The sequence below is a fragment of the Erinaceus europaeus genome, chromosome 17 (assembly GCF_950295315.1).
Source record: "Erinaceus europaeus chromosome 17, mEriEur2.1, whole genome shotgun sequence".
In the NCBI taxonomy this organism is placed as follows: Eukaryota; Metazoa; Chordata; class Mammalia; order Eulipotyphla; family Erinaceidae; genus Erinaceus; species Erinaceus europaeus.
Window position 1 is genome coordinate 65,780,328 of NC_080178.1, and position 21,290 is coordinate 65,801,617.

General features: G+C 40.3%; 2 protein-coding genes across 2 annotated transcripts; one reads left to right on the top strand and one right to left on the bottom strand.

Moving 5' to 3' along the window:
* Positions 1-1,185: 1,185 nt before the first annotated feature.
* On the top strand, positions 1,186-2,139 carry LOC103122835 (olfactory receptor 52R1-like). Its single transcript, XM_007533456.2, has one exon. It carries the CDS (start codon positions 1,195-1,197, stop codon positions 2,137-2,139), a length of 945 nt encoding a protein of 314 aa, XP_007533518.2. The 5' UTR covers positions 1,186-1,194.
* Positions 2,140-9,008: 6,869 nt separating this feature from the next.
* LOC103122836 (olfactory receptor 52R1-like) lies at positions 9,009-9,953 on the bottom strand. The gene has a single exon (XM_007533457.2). It carries the CDS (start codon positions 9,951-9,953, stop codon positions 9,009-9,011), a length of 945 nt encoding a protein of 314 aa, XP_007533519.2.
* Between the last annotated feature and the right edge of the window lie 11,337 nt (positions 9,954-21,290).

The following is a 21,290-nucleotide window of genomic DNA, read 5'->3' on the forward strand; positions in this document are numbered from 1 at the left end:
TATTTGATAGAGACCGTCAGGAATTGAGAGGGGAAGGGTAGATAAAGAGGGTGAGAGACAGAGAGACACCTGCAGCACTGCTTCATCACTTGTGAAGCTTTCACCCTGCAGGTGGGGACTGGGGGTTCGAACCTGTTTCCTTGTGCATTGTACCATGTATGCTCAACCAGGTGCACAACCGCCCAGCCCCTAAAACTAATTTTATTATCTTTATTTATTGGCTGAATGTTAGAAATCAAGCGTGAAGGGGGTGATAAAGGGGGAGAGAGATAGAGAGAGAGACGCCTGCAGCACTAATTCACTCTGGCAAAGCTTTACCCGTTTACTTGCGGACAGGGGGCTTGAACCGATGAACTTCCACATTGTAAGGTGCATTCAACCAAATGTGCCACCACCAGCCCTCATATGCTCTCCATCTGTAGGGGATTCACTTCACAGGCAGTGAAGCAGGTCTGCAGGTGTCTATCTTTCTCTCCCCCTCTGTCTTCCCCTCTTCTCTCCATTCTATCTAAATACAACATCATCCACAACAACAATAATAACCACAACAATAAAACAACAAGGGCAAAATTGTATAAATATATATAATTGTTTTTTTAAAAAAGAGTCAGAATGCTTTGCATTTTAAGCACTTTTAAACTATAGGATCTTAAGTTAAAATGACATTTTAATATATAGCTTAACATCAGGACTTTTAAGATACTCATCAAGTCATTTAAGGTAATGACTTGATGAGCCTATTATTACTAAGTGATGGCATTTGTTAGTTTTCTCAGCAAATATTTATCATAGAGATCTATTCTAAGTCAGATACAGAGGAACTTAAGACAGTGCAGGGTTCAGAGTTGTCTTCTTAGAAATATGTGATTCAGGTCAATTAAACATTTGTGGTCAGGAAACTCAAGTAGCAGGACAAAGACTTAGCAAACATGGTTTTTATGTCTTATTGCCATAAAAACTTATTATCGGGATTCTGATTCCATTTCCAATGTCATATATATGAATGCACAGAAGTCTTTCTTTTACATTACGGATTTTTTATGTTTTAAAGGAGTCCAGTATTCTAATAAAGCCAAAACCCTATTTTCCAAAGACTCACTTAAAATAATGTAAATAATAATAATAATGTTTTATTGACTGTGGCCTCCGGAAATTAGATTACTTCTTCAATGGAGACAAATTAAACACCCAGCAATGTTGGCTTTCAGGAATGGCTCCTCTCACCCCATGTACTTCATCCTGCTTGGAATCCCAGGACTTGAGAATTCCCAGTTCTGGATTGCTTTTCTCTTCTGTGCCATGTATATTGTGGCTGTCGTTGGCAACATCACTGTCATTCACATAATCCGGATTGACCACAGCCTGCATGAACCCATGTACCTCTTTCTGGCCATGCTGGCTGTCTCTGACCTGGTCCTCTCTTCTTCCACACAACCCAAAATGCTGGCCATATTCTGGTTCCATGCTCAGGAGATTGAATACCATGCCTGCCTCATCCAGGTGTTCTTCATCCATGCTTTTGCTTCTGTGGAGTCTGGGGTGCTCATGGCTATGGCCTTGGACCGCTATGTGGCCATCTGCTTCCCACTGCACCACTCCAGCATCCTGACGCTATCTGTAGTGGGCAAACTGGGGGCCACTGTGATGCTGCGAGGGCTGCTGTGGGTGAGCCCCTTCTGCTTCATGATCTCCAGAATGCCCTTCTGCTCCAACCACATCATCCCCCAGTCCTACTGTGAGCACATGGCTGTGCTGAAGCTGGTGTGTGCTGACACCAGAGTCAACCGTGCATATGGGCTCTTTGTGGCCTTCTCGGTGGTGGGCTTTGACATCATAGTCATCAGTGTATCTTATGTGATGATTCTGAGGACTGTACTGGGGTTGTCTTCTGGTGAAGCCAGGCTCAAGGCTTTTGGCACATGTGCATCCCACATCTGTGTCATCTTGGCTTTTTATATCCCAGCTCTGTTTACTTTCCTCACCCACCGCTTTGGGCATCAGGTGCCCAGGGTGGTCCATATCATGTTGGCTAATCTCTATCTTCTGGTACCTCCCATGTTCAACCCCATCATCTATGGAGTGAAAACAAAACAAATAAGGGAAAGAGTTCTTCAAGGATTTTGTGGAAAAGCCCCCTGAGCTAATAGACTGATTGTCACTGTCATTCTATTTGCCTCAGGTATGTGAGGACATAAATGAGAATTTCTAGCCCTCCACATCTCATCAGATAGACCTCCCAAAAACAATAATGACAGTTCTCAGGAGATCTGGAGTAAGAAATCTTCATGAGATGGAATTAATAGCAGACACTGATGTGGTCTCTGCTCAACATCACAGGAAAACAGTGTATATTTCCTTTCAAAGAAGAAATGAAGAGGATGATGTCTTCCACTGACCAGAAAGATGAAAATATGCTTATACTGCCTGTATTGGTGTTATTACCATACTCTTTTTAAATGGATATTACTCATTTCCATTAACAGGGAGAGTAAGGGATGACCAGTTGAATATTACATATCATCTAATGATTCTGTTTGCAGAGAGTGTGTTACAATATGGAAAATGTTACATAAAAGGAACTAACATATATAATATAGGATTCCAATTCTAGATAAAAACATGTCTGCATAGGAGAAGATTTGTGGCACTAGGTAGTGCTTCACCTGGTTTAGCACAATGGTTTTCCTATGTAAGGGCTGGGTTCAGGCCCCCAGTCTTCATCTGCAGAGTAGAAGCTTTAGGAGCAGATAAGTAATACTGCATGTGCTCCTCGTCTCCCTCTCTAACCTCCCTTGCCGCACTCACTTTCTCCTTGTTTCTATCCAATAAATAAAATTATGAATGGCTCCAATGGCTTCTCAGTGTAGTGACATATGAAATGTAACATTTTCACACACCAAATTGCAGATGCTACCCTGACACCAGTGTGAATTCCCTGGGCAGAGAACTTCACCAGTGTGTCCTGGAACCCCACATCTCCAGAGTCCTTGCCTTACTAGGAAAAGACAAAAACAGGCTGGGAGTATGGATCGACCTGCCAATGCCTATGTTCAGCAGAGAAGCAATTACAGAAAACACACCTTCCACCTTCTGCACCCCATAACCATCCTGGGTTCATACTCCCAAAGGGATCAAGAATAGAAAAGTTTCCAGTGGAGGGGATGGGATGGGAAATTCTGGTGGTGGGAATTGTGTGGAACTGCACCCCTCTTACTCAACATATTTATTGATCATAATTAAATAAAAAATTTAAGAATCTACCCTCAGTTGATAAAAGTTAATTATTTATAAAGAGAATTACTTTCCTGAAATGGACTAAGAAGTGTATATAGTAGTTAATTCAATGACAAACTCTCTAGGGCTGGTGTGGGAAATCTGAGAAGCTGAGAGAGCCAAATAAGTCAATGTCCATAAATGGTTGAACGTGTAGAAGTTGATAAAGATGAGTATGGGATGATCCCACTCATCAACAGAAGCTGACTAAGAAGATCTGAAAGCGAAACTAAAAGCAGGACCTGATCAAATTGTAAGCAGGGCACCAAAGTAAAAACCCAGTGGTGAGGGGTAGACATGTAGCTTCCTGGGCCAGTGGGGGGTGGGAGTGGGTGGGAGGGATGGGTCACAGTCCTTTGGTGGTGGGAATGCTGTTTATGTACACTCCTAGCAAAATGTAGACATATAAATCAGTAGTTAATTAATATGAGAGGGGGAAATCAATTGTATGTCTCAAAGTTTCTCAAAAGACAAACTGAATCTTTTTAATATATAGGCTATGTATTTGATATGCGGACTCTCTCAAAAGCCTAGACCAAGTAGATTAGAAGCATCCAATAGCACAGCTATATACAAGATACTGGGTACTGTACAGCAAACCATAACAAAGGGACTTTTCAAAGTTAACCCAATTAACAAATAATGTGATGATAATATTAACTATCGATTGTCTTTTTGAACCCTAAGACAGCAGGAACCTCACATCTTCACTATAGAGCCCCTACTTCCCCCAGTCCTGGAACCCTTGGATAGGGCCCACTTTCCCGTATGCCTCTCCCAATCCAAACCAAATAATATTGCATCCGCTGATCACAACCTAACCAAAGCAATGATTGCCACCTCAACATGCTTCACCTCAGACTGTATCCAGAGACTTCACGTGTGGAATGACAACCCTTCAACTTCATTACTCGGGTGAGACCTTTCCTTTTATAGTACACTCTAATTTCATCTCAGGTAGTTCACTTTCTAACAAAGTCCCATAATCTAGATATACACCAGTTTCTGTGAGAGAGAGCTTATGTGCACACGTATCCATAAACTACTGCAAAATATATACCTGAAAGCAGAAGTACACTAGAGTTTGCAGTGAGTACCTCCCTAACACTTCCTCTCCACTACTCTAAGCTTGGGATCCATGATTGCTCAACAAATTGTTTGGCTTCATATGTTAACTCTCTTTTCAATCACCAGGTTCCAGATGCCACCAGGATGCTGGCTAGGCTTCCCTGGATTGAAGACCCCACCAATGTGTCCTGGAGCTCAGCTTCCCCAGAGACCCACCTTACTAGGGAAAGAGAGAGGCAGACTGGGAGTATGGACCGACCAGTCAACGCCCATGTTCAGCGGGGAAGCAATTACAGAAGCCAGACCTTCTACCTTCTGCAACCCTCAATGACCCTGGGTCCATGCTCCCAGAGGGCTAGAGAATGGGAAAGCTACCATGGGAGGGGGTGGGTTATGGGGATTGGGTGGTGGGAATTGTGTGGAGTTGTACCCTTCCTACCTTATGTTTTTGTTCACTAATCCTTTCTTAAATAAAAAATTAAAAAAAAAAGAAAGTGTAGAAGTTGAATTTTGTCAGAAACAAGGTTTCTTGAGACTGTTAACAATGAGAATCAGGTAAACAAAATGTTGATTTCTTTGTCCAGAGTTAGATGCCACCCTGATGGCACTGGTTTATTTCTCAAAAGATCTGCATTTGGGGCCAGGTGGTAGCCAGTGGGTTAAGCACACATGGTACAAAGTGCAAGGACTGGCACTGGGATCTGGGTTTGAGCCTCTGGCTCCCCATCTGCAGGCAGGTAGCTTCACAAGTGGTGAAACAGGTCTTCAGGTCTCTATCTTTTACTCCCCCTCTCTGTATTCTCCTCATCTCTGGATTTCTCTCTGTCCTATCCAATAACAGCAAAAATAATAATAGCAACAAGGGCAACAAAATGGGAAAAGTGGTCTCCAGGAACAGTGAGTTTATAGTGTTGGCTCTAAGCCCCAGCAATAACCCTGAAGGCAATAAATAAATAAATATATACAAATTTTAAAAAGACACCTGAAGACCTGCTTCAGGACTCGTGAAGTGAAACTCTGCAGGTGTGGAGCAAAGGCTCAAACTCTGTGCTTGGTAATATGTGTGCTTCAACAGGTGCATCACCACCCGGTTCCCAGAAACATAGCTTTCTAAAGTAACTTAATGTTGGTGAACCCCTGGTATCTTGATAGACCTCTGAAGTACAATACCAATTACTTCTCTGCCAAATTATTTTTCTTTCTTTTTTTTAATGGTTTCTTTTTCTTTTTTTTTCTTTAAGAAAGGATTAATTAACAAAACCATAGGGTAGGAGGGGTACAACTCCACACAATTCCCACCACCCAATCTCCATATCCCCTCCCCTGATAGCTTTCCCATTCTCTATCCCTCTGGGAGCATGGACTCAGGGTCATTGTGGGTTGCAGAAGGTAGAAGGTCTGGCTTCTGTAATTGCTTCCCCGCTGAACATGGGCGTTGACTGGTCGGTCCATACTCCCAGTCTGCCTCTCTCTTTCCCTAGTAAGGTGGGTCTCTGGGGAAGCTGAGCTCCAGGACACATTGGTGGGGTCTTCGGTCCAGGGAAGCCTAGCCAGCATCCTGATGACATCTGGAACCTGGTGGCTGAAAAGAGAGTTAACATATGAAGCCAAACAAATTGTTGAGCAATCATGGACCCAAAGCTTGGAATAGTGGAGAGGAAGTGTTAGGGAGGTACTCACTGCAAACTCTAGTGTACTTCTGCTTTCAGGTATATATTTTGCAGTAGTTTATGGATACGTGTGAACATAAGCTCTCTCTCACTGGTGTATATCTAGGTTTTGGGAAACTGGTGTATATCTAGGTTTTGGGACTTTGTTAGAAAGTGAACCACCTGAGATGGAAATGGAATTAGAGTATACTATGAAAGGAAAGGTCTCACCCGAGTAATGAAGCTGAAGGGTTGTCATTCCACACGTGAAGTCTCTGGACACAGTCTGAAGTGAAGCATGTTGAGGTGGCAATCGTTGCGTTGGTTAGGTTGTGATCGGCAGATGCAATATTATTTAATATGGATTGGGAGAGGCATACGGGAAAGTGGGCCCTATCCAAGGGTTCCAGGACTGGGGGAAGTAGGGGCTCTATAGTGAAAATGTGAGGTTCCTGCTGTCTTAGGGTTCAAAAAGACAATTGATAGTTAATGTTATCATCACTTTATTTGGTAATTGGGTTTACTTTGAAAAGTCCTTTTGTTAGGGTTTGCTGTACAGTACCCAGTATCTTGTATATAGCTGTGCTATTGGTTGCTTCTGATCTACTTGGTCTAGGCTTTTGAGAGAGTGTGCATATCAAATACACAGCCTATATATTAAAAAGATTCAGTTTGTGTTTTGAAAAACTTTGAGACATACAATTGATTTTCCCCCTCTTCTTCTAGCATTTGCCCTTCTTCCGTAGCCAGTCAACAGGTTAGGTTGAAAACTGTCAGGAGCTGCTTGTTGTTGGCTTTGAAAGTGACTGGGATCCATGTGGATTCAGTCGGCTAGGTAGGATCCTCAGTTTCCCTAATGAATGGATACTCACGGGATGCACCACGAGAAGGTCGATCCAATGCATCCCATTCCCCCTCTCATATTAATTAACTAGTGATTTATATGACTACATTTTACTAGGAGTGCACATAAACACCAATCCCACCACCAAAAGACTGTGACCCATCCCTCCCACCCACTCCCACCCCCCACTGGCCCAGGAAGCTGCATGTCTACCCCTCACCACAGGGTTTTTACTTTGGTGCCCTACTCAAATTATTTTTATTATTTAGTAACATTGATGCAGTATACCAGACATGTAATAAATTACTTATTTCTTTAGTTTATGTCAAGCTCCATTTTTTTCTACTTTATTTTTATTTGTCAGGACAGAAAGAAGTGGAGAGAGGAAATGGAGGTGGTATAAAAGGAGTGAACAATAGACAACAGCAGACATGCTTGATTACTCATAAAGTGTCCCTTCTACAGGTGGGGAGTAGGGACTTAAACCCAAAGCCTTGTTCATGGTAATATGTGCACTTAACCAGGTGCACCATCACTGCTTCCCTTTTCCCTATTATATATATATATATATATATATATATATATGGAGGGGGGGGAGCAACAACAGCTCTACTCTCTGTTCATGATGTTTTCCACACTTCTAGTGGGGACTGGGGATTTGAACCAGGTCCCTGTGGATAGTACCACATGTATTCCATCAGGTAAGTGACTACACAACCCCATGGCTATCTTTTTTACATCCATTTGTGTGTTTTTCAAATGCTGTACTTAAAGGATACATGACAGGGAGTGGGGCGGTAGCGCAATGGGTTAAGTGCAGGTGGCCCAAAGAGCAATGACCTGTGTAAGGATCCTGGTTCAAGCCCCCGGCTCTCCACCTGCAGGGGAGTCGCTTCACAGGCGGTGAAGCAGATCTGCAGGTGTCTATCTTTCTCTCCCCCTCTCTGTCTTTCCCTCCTCTCTCCATTTCTCTCTGTCCTATTCAACAACAACAATAATGACTACAACAGTAAAACAACAAGGGCAACAAAAAGGGAACTTATAAATAAATAAATATTTTAAAAAAAGATACATGACAGTCAATTAATTGTTACATAGTCAGATAATGAGAATATTTGTGTACTTTTGTTTGAAAATAATTACGGACACATGTCCTTGCTTATTTCTTTAATTAAAATTCTATCTCTAGAATGAGATTACAAGATAGAGAAAACATACATTCTTATTAATTGTGTTAGTAGAACTTTATAAGCTGCTTTTGAACAAAGTATAGCAATATTATGCTTCATTTATCTTCTAACAGGTTTAAATCTTTAAATAAATTTAATTTATTTCTTTTGGTGGGGCAGAGAGTAATTGAGACGGAAGGAGGACGAGGGTGAGAGAGAGAGAGAGAGAGAGAGAGGAGAGAGAGAGAGAAAGAAAGAGAGGGAGAAAGAAGAGAGAGAGAGGATAAGAGAGAGAGGATGAGAGAGAGAGAGAGTTAACTATAGCACTGCTCTACCACAGTGAATCTATCCCTCTACAGGTGGGGACCAAAGAGTGTGAACCTGAATCATTGTGCATTGTAAAGTATGAGCTCCTCACAGTGTGCTACCACCCAGTCCCTTATCAATAATACACTGTGCAAGCAACATTTTCATCTTTGTGATCAGTGGAAGACAGTATTCTTCTCAAGTCTTCTTTGATTTGAGAGGCAATGTTTTTATACTGCATCCTTGTGATGATGAGCACAGGTCACTTCACTGATGATTGACAGTTACATCTGTATTTTTTGTATTTAATATATTTTACTCATTTTATTTTTTCTGGATACAGATAGAGCAAACCTGGATGTCAGTGTCAGATAGAAAGGGAGAGAGAAAGAGAGACACCTGCACACTGCTTCATCACATATGAAGCTTCCGCCCCTGCAGGTAGGGACCAGGGGTTTGAGCCATAATTTGTGTATTCAACCAAGTGCACCACCACTCAACCCCTTCAATTACATCTTAATAATATTATTTCTCTGAGTGGCATGAAAATTATTTCTATTGCTTCCAGAGGGCTGTAGGTCTCAGAACAGGGATTCACAGAGAGGTCTTTGTGCAGATGTATGGAGAGCTAGCAGACTTTCACTTATAAGCCCATATTGCTTAGGTAAATGAAAAGGCTATGATGATCAGCCCATTAGCTCAGGGGGCTGTGCCACAAAATCCCTGAAGAACTCTTTCCCTTATCTGTTTTGTTTTCACTCCATAGATGATGGGGTTGAGCATGGGAGGTACCAGAAGATAGAGATTAGCCAACATGATGTGGACCACCCTGGGCACCTGATGCCCAAAGCGGTGGGTGAGGAAAGTAAACAGAGCTGGAATATAGAGAGCCAAGATGACACAGATGTGAGATGCACATGTGCCAAAAGCCTTGAGCCTGGCTTCACCAGAAGACAACCCCAGTACAGTCCTCAGAATCATCACATAAGATACACTGATGACTATGATGTCAAAGCCCACCACAGAGAAGACAGCCAAGAGCCCATATGTACAATTGACACTGGTGTCAGCACACACCAGCTTCAGCACAGCCATGTGCTCACAGTAGGACTGGGGGATGATGTGGTTGGAACAGAAGGGCATTCTGGAGATCATGAAGCAGAAGGGGCTCACCCACAGCAGCCCTCGCAGCATCACAGTGGCCCCCAGTTTGACCACTACAGATGGCGTCAGGAAGCTGGAGTGGTGCAGTGGGAAGCAGATGGCCACATAGCGGTCCAAGGCCATAGCCATGAGCACCCCAGACTCCACAGAAGAGAAGGCATGGATGAAGAACACCTGGATGAGGCAGGCATGGTATTCAATCTCCTGAGCATGGAACCAGAATATGGCCAGCATTTTGGGTTGTGTGGAAGAAGAGAGGACCAGGTCAGAGACAGCCAGCATGGTCAGAAAGAGGTACATGGGTTCGTGCAGGCTGTGGTCAATCCGGATTATGTGAATGACAGTGATGTTGCCAACGACAGCCACAATATACATGGCACAGAAGAGAAAAGCAATCCAGAACTGGCAATTCTCAAGTCCTGGGATTCCAAGCAGGATGAAGTACCTGGGGTGAGAGGAGTTGTTCCCTGATGTCATCATGGCCAGATGTTTAAAGTTTTCCTATTTGGATATTTTCTACTCTCTGTTGGAGATAACAATCAAATCAATCTTTACTTCATCTGCAATATTTTGGGTGTATAAATAGGGTAGTTTGTAATTGTAAACTGGAATGATTTTGAGTCTTTAAATAAGTAAAATCTTTTAAGCTATAGTGACTCAACCCTTCAGTTTTGTTCATAGTTACTTCATTCAAAATGGAATGAAATCATTAGCTGGAAGTAGACTTTTTAAGTAAGAATCAATACTTTCTGAGAAGTAGAATTTGCTTTGGTTGTCTATCCTTTTCAATAATCTATACTAATTCTTACATTTTACTCCTCAGAGTAACTGATTTCCCCCCCAACCTATTTGCATCAACTTCCCTGTTTACTCTGTTTGGGTTATTTTTAGAGTAGGAGGTCAATTTCTACTGTTGTATATAAAACAAGTGCAGTGGATATAGTTATCCACTTTGATGCAAAGATAGTTCTTGTGAATATTGAGAATGGAATATAACTGCAATAAAGTCCACTTTTCTACTTACAATTGAGTAGCTTTCATAGATTAAGAATCAGTAAAATTTCTTTTTATGAATACCTTATATAATTTTGGAGATGAATAGTCTCTACTGTAACTATTTTGTTTAGAACCAGTATTTTCCTGAGTCTTATATCTGATATGTAGGTGGATCTAAGTTATTGTCTGGGGAGATGATGTCATGGCTGTATGAAGGGCCAGAAAGCTGAATCAGGGAAGAGAGTAGCTCTCAAATATGGAAAAAGTATATAAATATTGTTGACAGTAAACCCCAGGGATTTGTTCTGATCTTGGGCCCATATTCAGCTTAGGAGCCTATGTGACCACTGCATTCTTGTAGATCTGAGTTCACATTCTGTGGTCATGAGTAGGAACATTCCAAGCTGCCCCAATTTCAGGACCCATCTTCCTCAGGTGAAATATAAAGTATCTTGTCCAGTGTCTGTTTGGAGGATGGAACATTCTCTATTGTTGTTGATCCAAGTTGAGGGCAAAATACTATGGGGGCCTACAAAGGGGTCTATTGTGTTATTCCTGATAGAGATGACCAATAACAACGGAGAGAGGGATTTATTTGAGGTCTAGGCCCATCATGTCTGGGAATCTCAGGACTCCCTGACTAGGGTTCCAGATGATGAGGTGGCTTGTTAAAGAGTCATCATTAAAGTATACTAATGTCTTGCCCTTGCTCAGCTTTTACAGTCCTTATTTTGATAAAGTTTGCTTTGGAGTGAGTGAGGATAGTGTAATAGGAAGTAGGTGAGGAGGGTATCTAAGTCTAAGTAGACACTATTTCATTATGAACTTTATGGTGTCTTTTTAGGTCTTTCTATTTGCTTGCTGCATATGCTGACTCACTGCAGAATATTGTGTACTTTTGCTTTCAGGTATGTATTTTTCCCTAATTTATGGATACATGTGAACATATTCTCTATCTCATGGGACCTGGTCTATCTAGGTTTTAGGACTTTGTTAGTATGTGAACCACCTGAAATGGAACTAGAGAATATTATGAAAAGAAAGTTCTCACCTGAGTAATGAGGCTGAAGGGTTGACATTTCATGCCTGATGTCTCTGTACACAGTCTGAAATGAAGCATGCTGAGGTGGTACTCATTATGTTGTTTAGGTTGGGATCAACAGATGCAATATCACTTGGTATGAATTGAGAGAAGCATGTAGGAAAGTGAGCCCCACCCTGGAGGTTCCAGGACTGGGGTAAATATAGGCTCTATAGTGGAAGCAGGAGGTTCCTGCTGTCTTAGAATTTATGAAGGCAATAGATAATTATTACTGTAATCAAATTATTTGGAAATTGGGTTAACTTTGAAAAATCCCTTTCTTAGGACTTGCTGTGTAATACCCAACATCGCCATAATTTATGTCCTTTGACATTATTTGTATATAGCTAGTATAGTCATGGACCCTTTGGAATATAACTAAAATAGGCCTACTAACTTTCTACAAAATGGTGACCCCCCAAATCTTCAGTTGAATCATTTCTTTAGGTTCATGATTATTCAACAATTTGTTTGGATTCATATGTTAACTCTCTTTTCAGCCACCAGGTTCCAGATCCTAACATAGTGCCAACCAGATTTCCCTGGGTAGAGGACCCCACCAATGTCCTGGATCCCGCTTCCCCAAAGCCCTACCCCACTAGGGAAAGACAGAGAGAAACTGGGAGTATTGACCTGACAATGCCCATGTTCAGTGGGAAAGCAATTATAGAAGCCAGGCCTTCCACCTTGTGCACCCCATAATGATCCTGGGTCCATACTCCTAGAGGGATAAAGAATAGGAAAGCTATTGGGGATGTGATGGGATATGGAGTTAAGGTGGTGGGAATTGTGTGGAGTTGTGCTCCTCTTATCCTATGGTTTTTGTCAGTGTTTCCTTTTTATAAATAAAAATTTAAAAAAAAGAATTAGTATATTGACCTCTCTTAAGGAGGTTCTAGGTCATTCTCCTCTGTCTCTCAAGGAAGTCTGGTCCTGAAATGAATATAGTCTAGAATGTCCTCAGCTGTGACCATGGTCTGTCTGCAAGATCAGACTAACAGGGATTAAGAGGTTACATAGGTTTCTGTGCTAAATATGAGTATATATGGGCCCTGGCTCAGATTGATGTAGTAAACAGTTAATTTTATTTATAGATTTTCTTCAAGTTTGGGAATTACTCTCTGTCTTAACCTATCTTTCTATCCTTATTCTCAATTTTACACCATATTTCCAGAGAATACTTTTGGTCCAACTCCTTGTTAACTATCAAGCTCAAGCAAAAATTACAATAGGCATGGGCCCCTAGGAACATACATAAAATAGAGTTTCTAATTTATTTCCACTTTATGACCCCTATTCTCATATGCTCTATTCCTAATTTTGGGTTCCTGTTTATTAACAAAGTCATCATGCTTCATATCTTACCACCTTTAGCCACCAAGTTGCAAACACTATTATGATTCCATCCAGAGCCCCTTGGCAGATGACCTCACCATTGTACCTGAGAACCTCACCTCTCCATAGCCCTACCCCACTAGAGAAAGATAGAAACAGTTAGGGATATGGACTGATATACCAGTGTCCATGTCCAGCAGACAAGCAATTGCAGAACCCAGAACTCCCACCTTCTGCACCCTATAAAGAATTTTGGTTCATACTTACAGAGGGGGAGAAATGTAAGCAGAAGATGACCCATTACATCAGGATCTGGAGATAGAAGAGAAAAAAAGAAAGGACATTTGGAAGTAGTAGCAGGTGTAGGTGTGACTTAGAAAGGAAGAAAAAGTATGACCATAGGATAAAATGAACCAGTAAGTATAAATATAGACAGATAGTTCTGGAAATAATAGCTAGCCCATATCTGTGACCTTGGGAGAACTACTTCAGTTTCCATTGGACAGAATGGGAGAAAGGAAGCTGACATAATTTCTATTCTTTCCTAACATTATTCCTCTTTTTTCTACTATTAAATTTGTTCTCTCTTAGCACTTGCAATATAGAACTCCTGCAATCATAGTGCACAATAATAGACAAAAGCAAGATATATTTTTTTCTGCTGTGTTAAAGCCTTAAGGGATAGAAGCTACCATAGGCTAATATTTTGCTAAAAAAAGAGGTTCAGAGAAATTTAGATTCTGTTTTGTCATCCTGAGGTGTATAAAACAATGAAGCAGAAAGAGCTTGAAAGGATAAAGGATACAATGGTTTAAGATTTTTCTAAAGAAGAGTTTCAGAGAAATTTAGATTCAATTTTCTCACCTTGAGGTACAGAAAACAAAGGCAAAGACCAGTAACGAGGTCTTTGATTGAGTTTTGAATGAGTTTAGATCCACCCTCTTTCATGGCAGGAATATGTGTAGGAGTAGTTCTTCAAGTTTTCTAGAGTTTCCTTGGATGATGGACTGTGAACAACATATCTCCCCATTTCAGAATGGAGCTCATTAGTCATGGATCTCTGGATCTGGAGTTCCAGAGCTTCAACATATTCTGCATGATACACATCTTGCCTCCCACTTTCTTGTATTTCCTGTGAGTTCTACTACTAATCTCAGGAAGTACAAGGGTGCCTAGGATATATGTAATCACTTCATGCTTTGCTATGCCCATCGACTTGAGTAAGACAATAAGCAGCTCTAATAAGCTCCTGGGATCCAGTTATTAGCAATGAACTCAGATTTAATAGGTTTATTTAAAAGCCTATTAAGTCTATCCTCTTCCCCTTCGTAAGCCCCAGTGTTTCACACTTGGTTTGACTTCCTTGGAGACAGGAATCTAAGGATAGAAATATTAACCCCTGGACTATATCTAGGTTTGGGGACTTTATTGGGGAGTGGACCACCTGGAATAGAATTAGAGAATACTCTGAAAGGAAAGGTCTCACCCGAGTGATGAAGCTGAAGAGTTGTCATTCCACACCTGAAGTCTCTGGTTACAGTCTGAAGTGAAGCATGTTGGGGTGGCACTTGTTGTGTTGATTAGGTTGCAATCTGCGAATGCAATATTATTTGATTTGAATTGAGAGCAGCATGCAGGAAAGTGGGCCCCACCCTAAGGTTCCAGGACTGGGGGAAATATAGATATAGTCCAGGTCCTCCGAGATAGAGCATAGGTTCACACGTGCCCATAAATTAGGGAAAAATATATACCTGAAAGCAAAAGCACACAAGAGCATGCAGGGAATACCCCCCAACACTTGATCTCCACTATTCCAGTCTTTAGGTCCATGATTGTTCAACAATTTGTTTAGCTTTGTATGTTAACTCTTTTTTTCAGCCACCAAGTTCCTGATGCCAGCAAGATGCTGACCAGACTTCCCTGGATTGAAGACCCCATCAATGTGTCCTGGAGCTCCGCTTCCCCAGAGCCCCACCCTACTAGGGAAAGAGAGAGGCAGACTGGGAGTATGGATAGACCAGTCAATGCCCATGTTCAGTGGAGAAGCAATTACAGAAGCCAGACCTTCCACCCTCTGCAACCCACAACGACCCACCCTGGATCCATACTCCCAGAGAGATAGAGAATGGGAAGGCTATCAGGGGAGGGGGTGGGATATGGAGATCGGGTTGTGGGAATTGTGCGGAATTGTACCCCTCTTATTCTATGGTTTTGTTAGTCTCCTTTCTTAAATAAAAAAAATAAAAAGAATTATTAACCCCTAACTCTCCTTTCCTCATATACACAAATGCAAAGAGAGTGTTTTAAGTTAAGAGCAAGAAAGTGTTGCTAAGATTACTTGAGTTCAAGCTTATCTATATTTCTGCATTTTTCACAGTATATGTATTTATTGAAAAAATTTTTCTGAAATATAAATGTATTTGATAAAAAAGTCAGATCCTCTTTCTTCTCTTCCTTCTCCTCCTCCTTTTCCTAGAAGAACTTTTTTTTTCTCCAAAGAAATGATATCTAAGGCTTGTATATGCAGTTTCTCATCATCTCCAAAACTAAGGTGAATTCAAGTAAACTTGACACATGGGCTATTTTAATTTTATTAATGTTTTATTAATTGTTTACATGATTATATGATTATATAGTTATACCCCCCGTCCCTTGGCTCTCTCTCCACCTCAGTTCTCACAAAGTCTTACAGTGTGACATTTTTAAAAAGACAAGTCCAGGCATGATGCATGAGGACTGGTATAAGGATCCCGGTTTATGCTCCCGGCTCCCCACCTGTAGGGCAGTCCCTTCACAAGTGGTGAAGCAGGTCTGCAGGTGTCTATCTTTCTCTCCCTCTCTCTGTCTTCCACGCCTCTCTCCATTTCTCTCTGTCATATCTAACAATGATGACATCAATAACAACAACAATAATAACTATAACAACAATAAAAAATAAGGGCAACAAAAGGGAAAATAAATAAATTTTTTAAAAAAGACAAGTCCATGTGTTTCAGTCCTTTATAGTGCACACATGAGTGAAACCATGTGGTAGTTGTCTTCAGAGAACTACAGGTCAGTTGGCAATAGTTATAAACTATATCAACAAGAGTATTTGAACACAAATGCTAAGTTAAAGACTCTCAAGATATTGTCTATGATAATAATGATGAGAAAAACAAAATATGTTGTAGGGAATATTAAAAAGTACTAGTGAAATGACATCATTTAATAAGACACAGAAAACTTTGCATGTAAATGCAGTATACATAAAATTAATTCTTTGCTTAAACACCTTTTATCCCTTTCTATCTTCCCTTTCATGTTTTATAGATGTCTCATATTTCTTATCTTTTACTAGTGATTTTAATAATGATTGCAAAGATTGTGGGAATAAGAGGGGCACAATTCTATATAATTCCCACCACCAGGTTTTGTACCCCATTCCTCACAATGTAAGGTTCCCTATTCTTTAACCCTCTGGGAGTATGAATCAAAATTCTTTTTTTGTGGTGCAGAAGGCGTGCATTCTGGCATCTGTAATTGCTTCTCTGTGGACATTGACAGGTCAGTCCATACTCCTAGCCTGTTTCTATCTTTCCCAGTAGGGTAGGGTTCTGGGGAGGTGGGGGTTCTAAGACACACTGGTAAGGTTGGCTGCCCAGGGAAGCCAAGATGGTGTCATGGTAGCATCTGTAACATGATGATGATCCTTTGTTCTTTTTAGCACCCTTTTGCCAATTTACAGATAAGTGTTCCACCACAGTTCCTCTTTGTCCTTTCTTCTTTACTTTCTCCCCTTTCTGTTGACCTGGAAATCCTGTTCTCACTTGGAATTTTCAAGTTTAAAGTGATTTTTTTTTTTTTTTTTTGTGAAGAGTTGGCCAGGTCCTCAAGCTGCCATTTTGACTGTTTCTGGGTCTACATTATTATGTATTACCTTGTTGAGAGTTAACTGTTCCTTGTTTCTTTCTTTTTCAGTAACTCTTTCCAGCAAAGTGTGGCAATGGCAAACTCCTTTAGTGTTTGTATATCTGGCACTGTTTTTACTGATTGTTCTTTCATAATTGAATTATAGTCTTTCAGGGTTAAATATATGTGGTTGGAAGTTCTTGTCTTTTATAACCCTGAAATATACCACTCCACTCTCTTCATATCTTCATGGTTTGTTAAGAAAAGTTTGATGCAAGTCTGATTACACTGCCTTTAAATATCACTTTATTCCCTTGCCTGACAGCTTTTAATTTTGTTTTCCTTTGACCTTGACTTCTTATAGTTTCGCAATAATATTTGTTGGTGTAGACCTATTTGGGTTTACTAATTTGAGATTTCTCTCTGCTTCCTGAACATCTACATTCCAAATCCTAGACTTGGAAAAAATTCTGCTTTTATTTCTTTGAATATTATATCTACTCTCTTCTTTCCTTTGGCTTCATCTAGACCCCTATAATTCTGATATTTGATCTCCTAATGGAGTCTTCAATCTCCTGAAGAATTGCCTCACTGTTTCTAAACCTCTTTTTTTCTTTCTAGTTTGAAATCCAAAAGTGTGGTATTCTGTCTTTTGTTTCTGATATTCTCTTTTCTATATGAGTAAATCTACTTCTTTGACTTGCTATTTGAGACTGCACTGTATTTAAAATGTCTTTTTGCCTTAGGAGAATTACTGCAGTTTCCAATGGGGAGAATGGGAATACAGAACTTTGATGGTGGGAACAGTGTGGATTTATACCCCTATTATCTTATAATTTTGTAAATTAATATTAAATCTCTATACCAATAAAAAAAGAAATGCAGTTTTCCATGGGTGTTCCTGTTGGGAAACAGAGTGGTAGATAATATAACAATTCATAACAAACAGGGAATGAGAAATAATTTGTTATATTCTATTTTGGGGGGAAAGGGATGTAAAGGTAACTAATGCCTGGTGTTTCTATTTCAAAACACGATAATAAAAAAAAAGGCAGTGATTTAAACCCTTTTCAGGTGAAAGGTAAAATGAGACCAAAAGCCTGACACTTGGGAGCTGAAAACATGATTTGCATAGCAAAGACAGTCAATTTAAAAATACTGAGTGTAGAAATATTCAAAGTAATTAGATCTCTGACAATAAGTCTGCGTTTGCACTTCTAGAAAGAAAAAAAAAAAGACCCTTCACACCCTGGAACTCTTTATCATGTTTTCCATTTTTCCTATTGAGTGAATCTTTGAGATCATGGATTTCTTTCTTAATTTATTTCTCCATATTAAATTGAGGGCTTTGTGTTTCTTCAAATCTCACAACAATGTAGTTTCTACATTCTTTCTCTTCTGGATCGCCATCACTTGGTGCCTGGCCATCTTGAATTCCCAGTGTTGGGGCTTTCCTAGTTTCACCCATCTCTTCTAGCTTCTGTTGTTGGTCTGTAGGTAGCACTGGGTTTGGTTTTGGATATGAGTTGTGGGTGATGGAGAGGAGTTTTGAAGAAGTATTAGGGCACCTGGTGTCCCCTAAAAAAAAGCCCTAGTTTAGGAAGGGAGCAGAGAAGAGGCTCCCAGATTTCTCTTTTCTCCTCCTAGACTGTTTCTGGAAAGTGGGAAATCTGCTTTGGGGTCAAAGTCCCTTTCCTGACTGCAGATCAGTGTGATCTCCGTCACCAGTGTCTCTATGGTAATTCGGATTCAAAAAAGTTTGGTTGGTTTTCTGTTGTAACATAGATAAGCGTGCTTAGGTTCCCTGAGTTCACTAAGTAGTTCCCTGGATTTTTCTCAGGGGCCTGTGGGATTCACAGCTCTAAATAACAATCCTGAACTGCTTTTTTGAAAGCCTCTCAGTGATTGAGCTGTTTCATGCTGACCCTTTAAATCTGCCATATTGGTCTGAAGAGACAGCAAATAGGACATTCACTGGCAATGCAGTGTTGCCTTTCTGCTTGAATCCTTCTCTCCCTCCCCTCCTGTTCTTATTGTCCACATGCAATCACCAACCCTCAGATAGTGGAGTTCCTTCCTTTACAGACTTCCCAGCTGTTTTATAATGGAGTTTGTTGAGTTATTTTGTTGTAATTTTTTTTTCTTGGTGGAAGCTGACTCTGTGACTAGGTTGTCATAGTTCTACCCTGGAAGTCCAATACATGGGTTCTTCTAGAAGTTTATTGTTTGATAATCCACAGTGTTTTTGAAATTAAACAGGCACTACATACTGAAATAAGTGTGTAGTAGAATATATATATAGAGAGAGGGGGGGGAGAGAGAAAGGGATTGGTAGCACTGTTTCACAACTTGTTATGCTTCTCTCTTGCAGCTGGAGACTGAGGGCTTAAACTTTGGTCCTTACACATGGTAACATGTACACTCAACCAGATGCACCACCATCCAGCTCCTGTTTTACTAAAATTTGAACCAGCTTAATAACAAGGCCTTACTTAGTGAATAAAGACTCAGGGCGCTTAGGCTATTTTGACCATTTGCATGTAAATATTGAATAACTGCTGGAACCTCTTCTGCCACCAAGGAAACAGTGAGAACAGCAAAAGAGTAGCACAAATGACAGCTGGAGCTGCAGTTTGTAGGCGATAGTTAAAAACAATGACATAAATGACACATTTGGAGCTGCAATTGAATGATAACCAGTCTTACCTGAACTTTACAAACTCTAATTCCAAACTGAGTAGACATCACTAAGTGGTGACCTGAAAAGTAATTCCAGGAAGACTGTAACCTTGTATAAATGAAGACATTCAGGGGCCGGGTGGTGGTGCACCTGGTTGAATGCACATGTTACAGTGAGTAAGGTCCCGGGTTTAAGCCACTGGTCCCCACCTGCAGAGGGAAAGCTTCACGAGTGGTGAAGCAGGGCTGCAGGTGTCTCTCTGTCTCCCTCCCTCTCAATCATCCCATCCTCTCTTGATTTCTGGCTGTTTCTATCCAATAAAAATAAAGATAATAAAAAATTTAAAAAGACATTAAGAATATATTAAAACCTTGTACAACATAAGACCTCTGAGCAGAAGGAATGTCAGGAACTCAGAACTCAAGCCCAATAACAGACCAATTGAATCTAAAATTTCGCATTAAGAAGATACTGAGGATGTTTGCATAACGATTACATTTTTGCAATCATTTAGTTGTGATTACAAATATAAAAACATACATCATTTGTAATGTTTCAAGTAGACAAAAGTAAAAAGCAATTGTCCCAGAATAACATGGCTTGCTGTAAATTAATTGAAATATGACACAAAAAAATGAGTCATTCTAAATGACTCAGTGTTATTGTGACAAAAACATACCTCTTCTGACGATCTGTGTTTAGTGATATAGGATAACACAAGTCATTTAAAAAAATTTTATCTTTATTTATTTGTTAGATAGACACAGTCAGAAATTGAGAGGGAAGGGGGATAAAGACAGAGAGATAGAAGGCACCTGCAGCCCTGCTTCACCATTTGTAAAGCTTTCCCCCTGCAGGTGGGACTGGGGCTCAAATCTGGGTCCTTGTGCACTGTAACATGTGCATTTAACCAGGTGTGCCACCACCTGCCTCCAATTTTTGTTTTCTAGTTACACTTTACACCATGTGTTCTAGATCTTGTGTTGAATAATGTTTATTTAGTCATAGTTCAATGAAAATTTAGTCACTTTAAAGTTCAATGACCAGAACTCAATGTGTATTATTTAGTTAGAGTCAAATGATAGTTTATGCAATTGTATGTCTTATTTGGGGAAATAGTATACTATAGTTGACTGAATTTTGGGGAAAAAAGAGTGGGATGCGTGAGGATGATCATTGCTTGGAGTCTAAAGTTAGTGGAGGGGAGAAGAAAAGGGATGCTTTACATTCAATGAAAAAATATTAGAACGGTAATAAAACAGTTAATACAGAAATATAAACATATGATTCAGATCTTCTTCAGGCTAGCATTCTGAGTCTCCTGGGGAAAATTCTAATTTTCACACTTAGGAGTCAAATTGCTCACCTGGTTATATTATATCCAAGCCCCAAGAGTCTGCTGGCATTAGGACTGGCTTGAGCGACATGCTGTGCTCCTCACAGGAGCTCTAGTCTAAGACAAGAGTCACCCATATTCAGACCTGTCTGGGTGGTGAGCAGAATTCACAGGTGGATGCTAGAGGTCAACAGAGCAGACGAAGAGAGACTGTCAAGAGCTGTCCTGTAAGTTGAAGAATAGAGAAAAGGGGGGCATCAAGGTAAATCAAAAGGCTAAAGACTGCCAAGCAGAGGTAGACAAATAAAAGTGTTACAAGGAGGATCTTACTGTGATTGACTACTACAATACTGTGGGAATTAAGTGACATATTAACAAAATATAAAAAATATTTCAAGGAGAAAAGATCAATTATTTTTGTCAAAGAAATAAGTGAAATGTGATTCTCTGGGGCCCAAATTTGAAACTTATTTTGTATTTTATTGTTGATTCATGTAG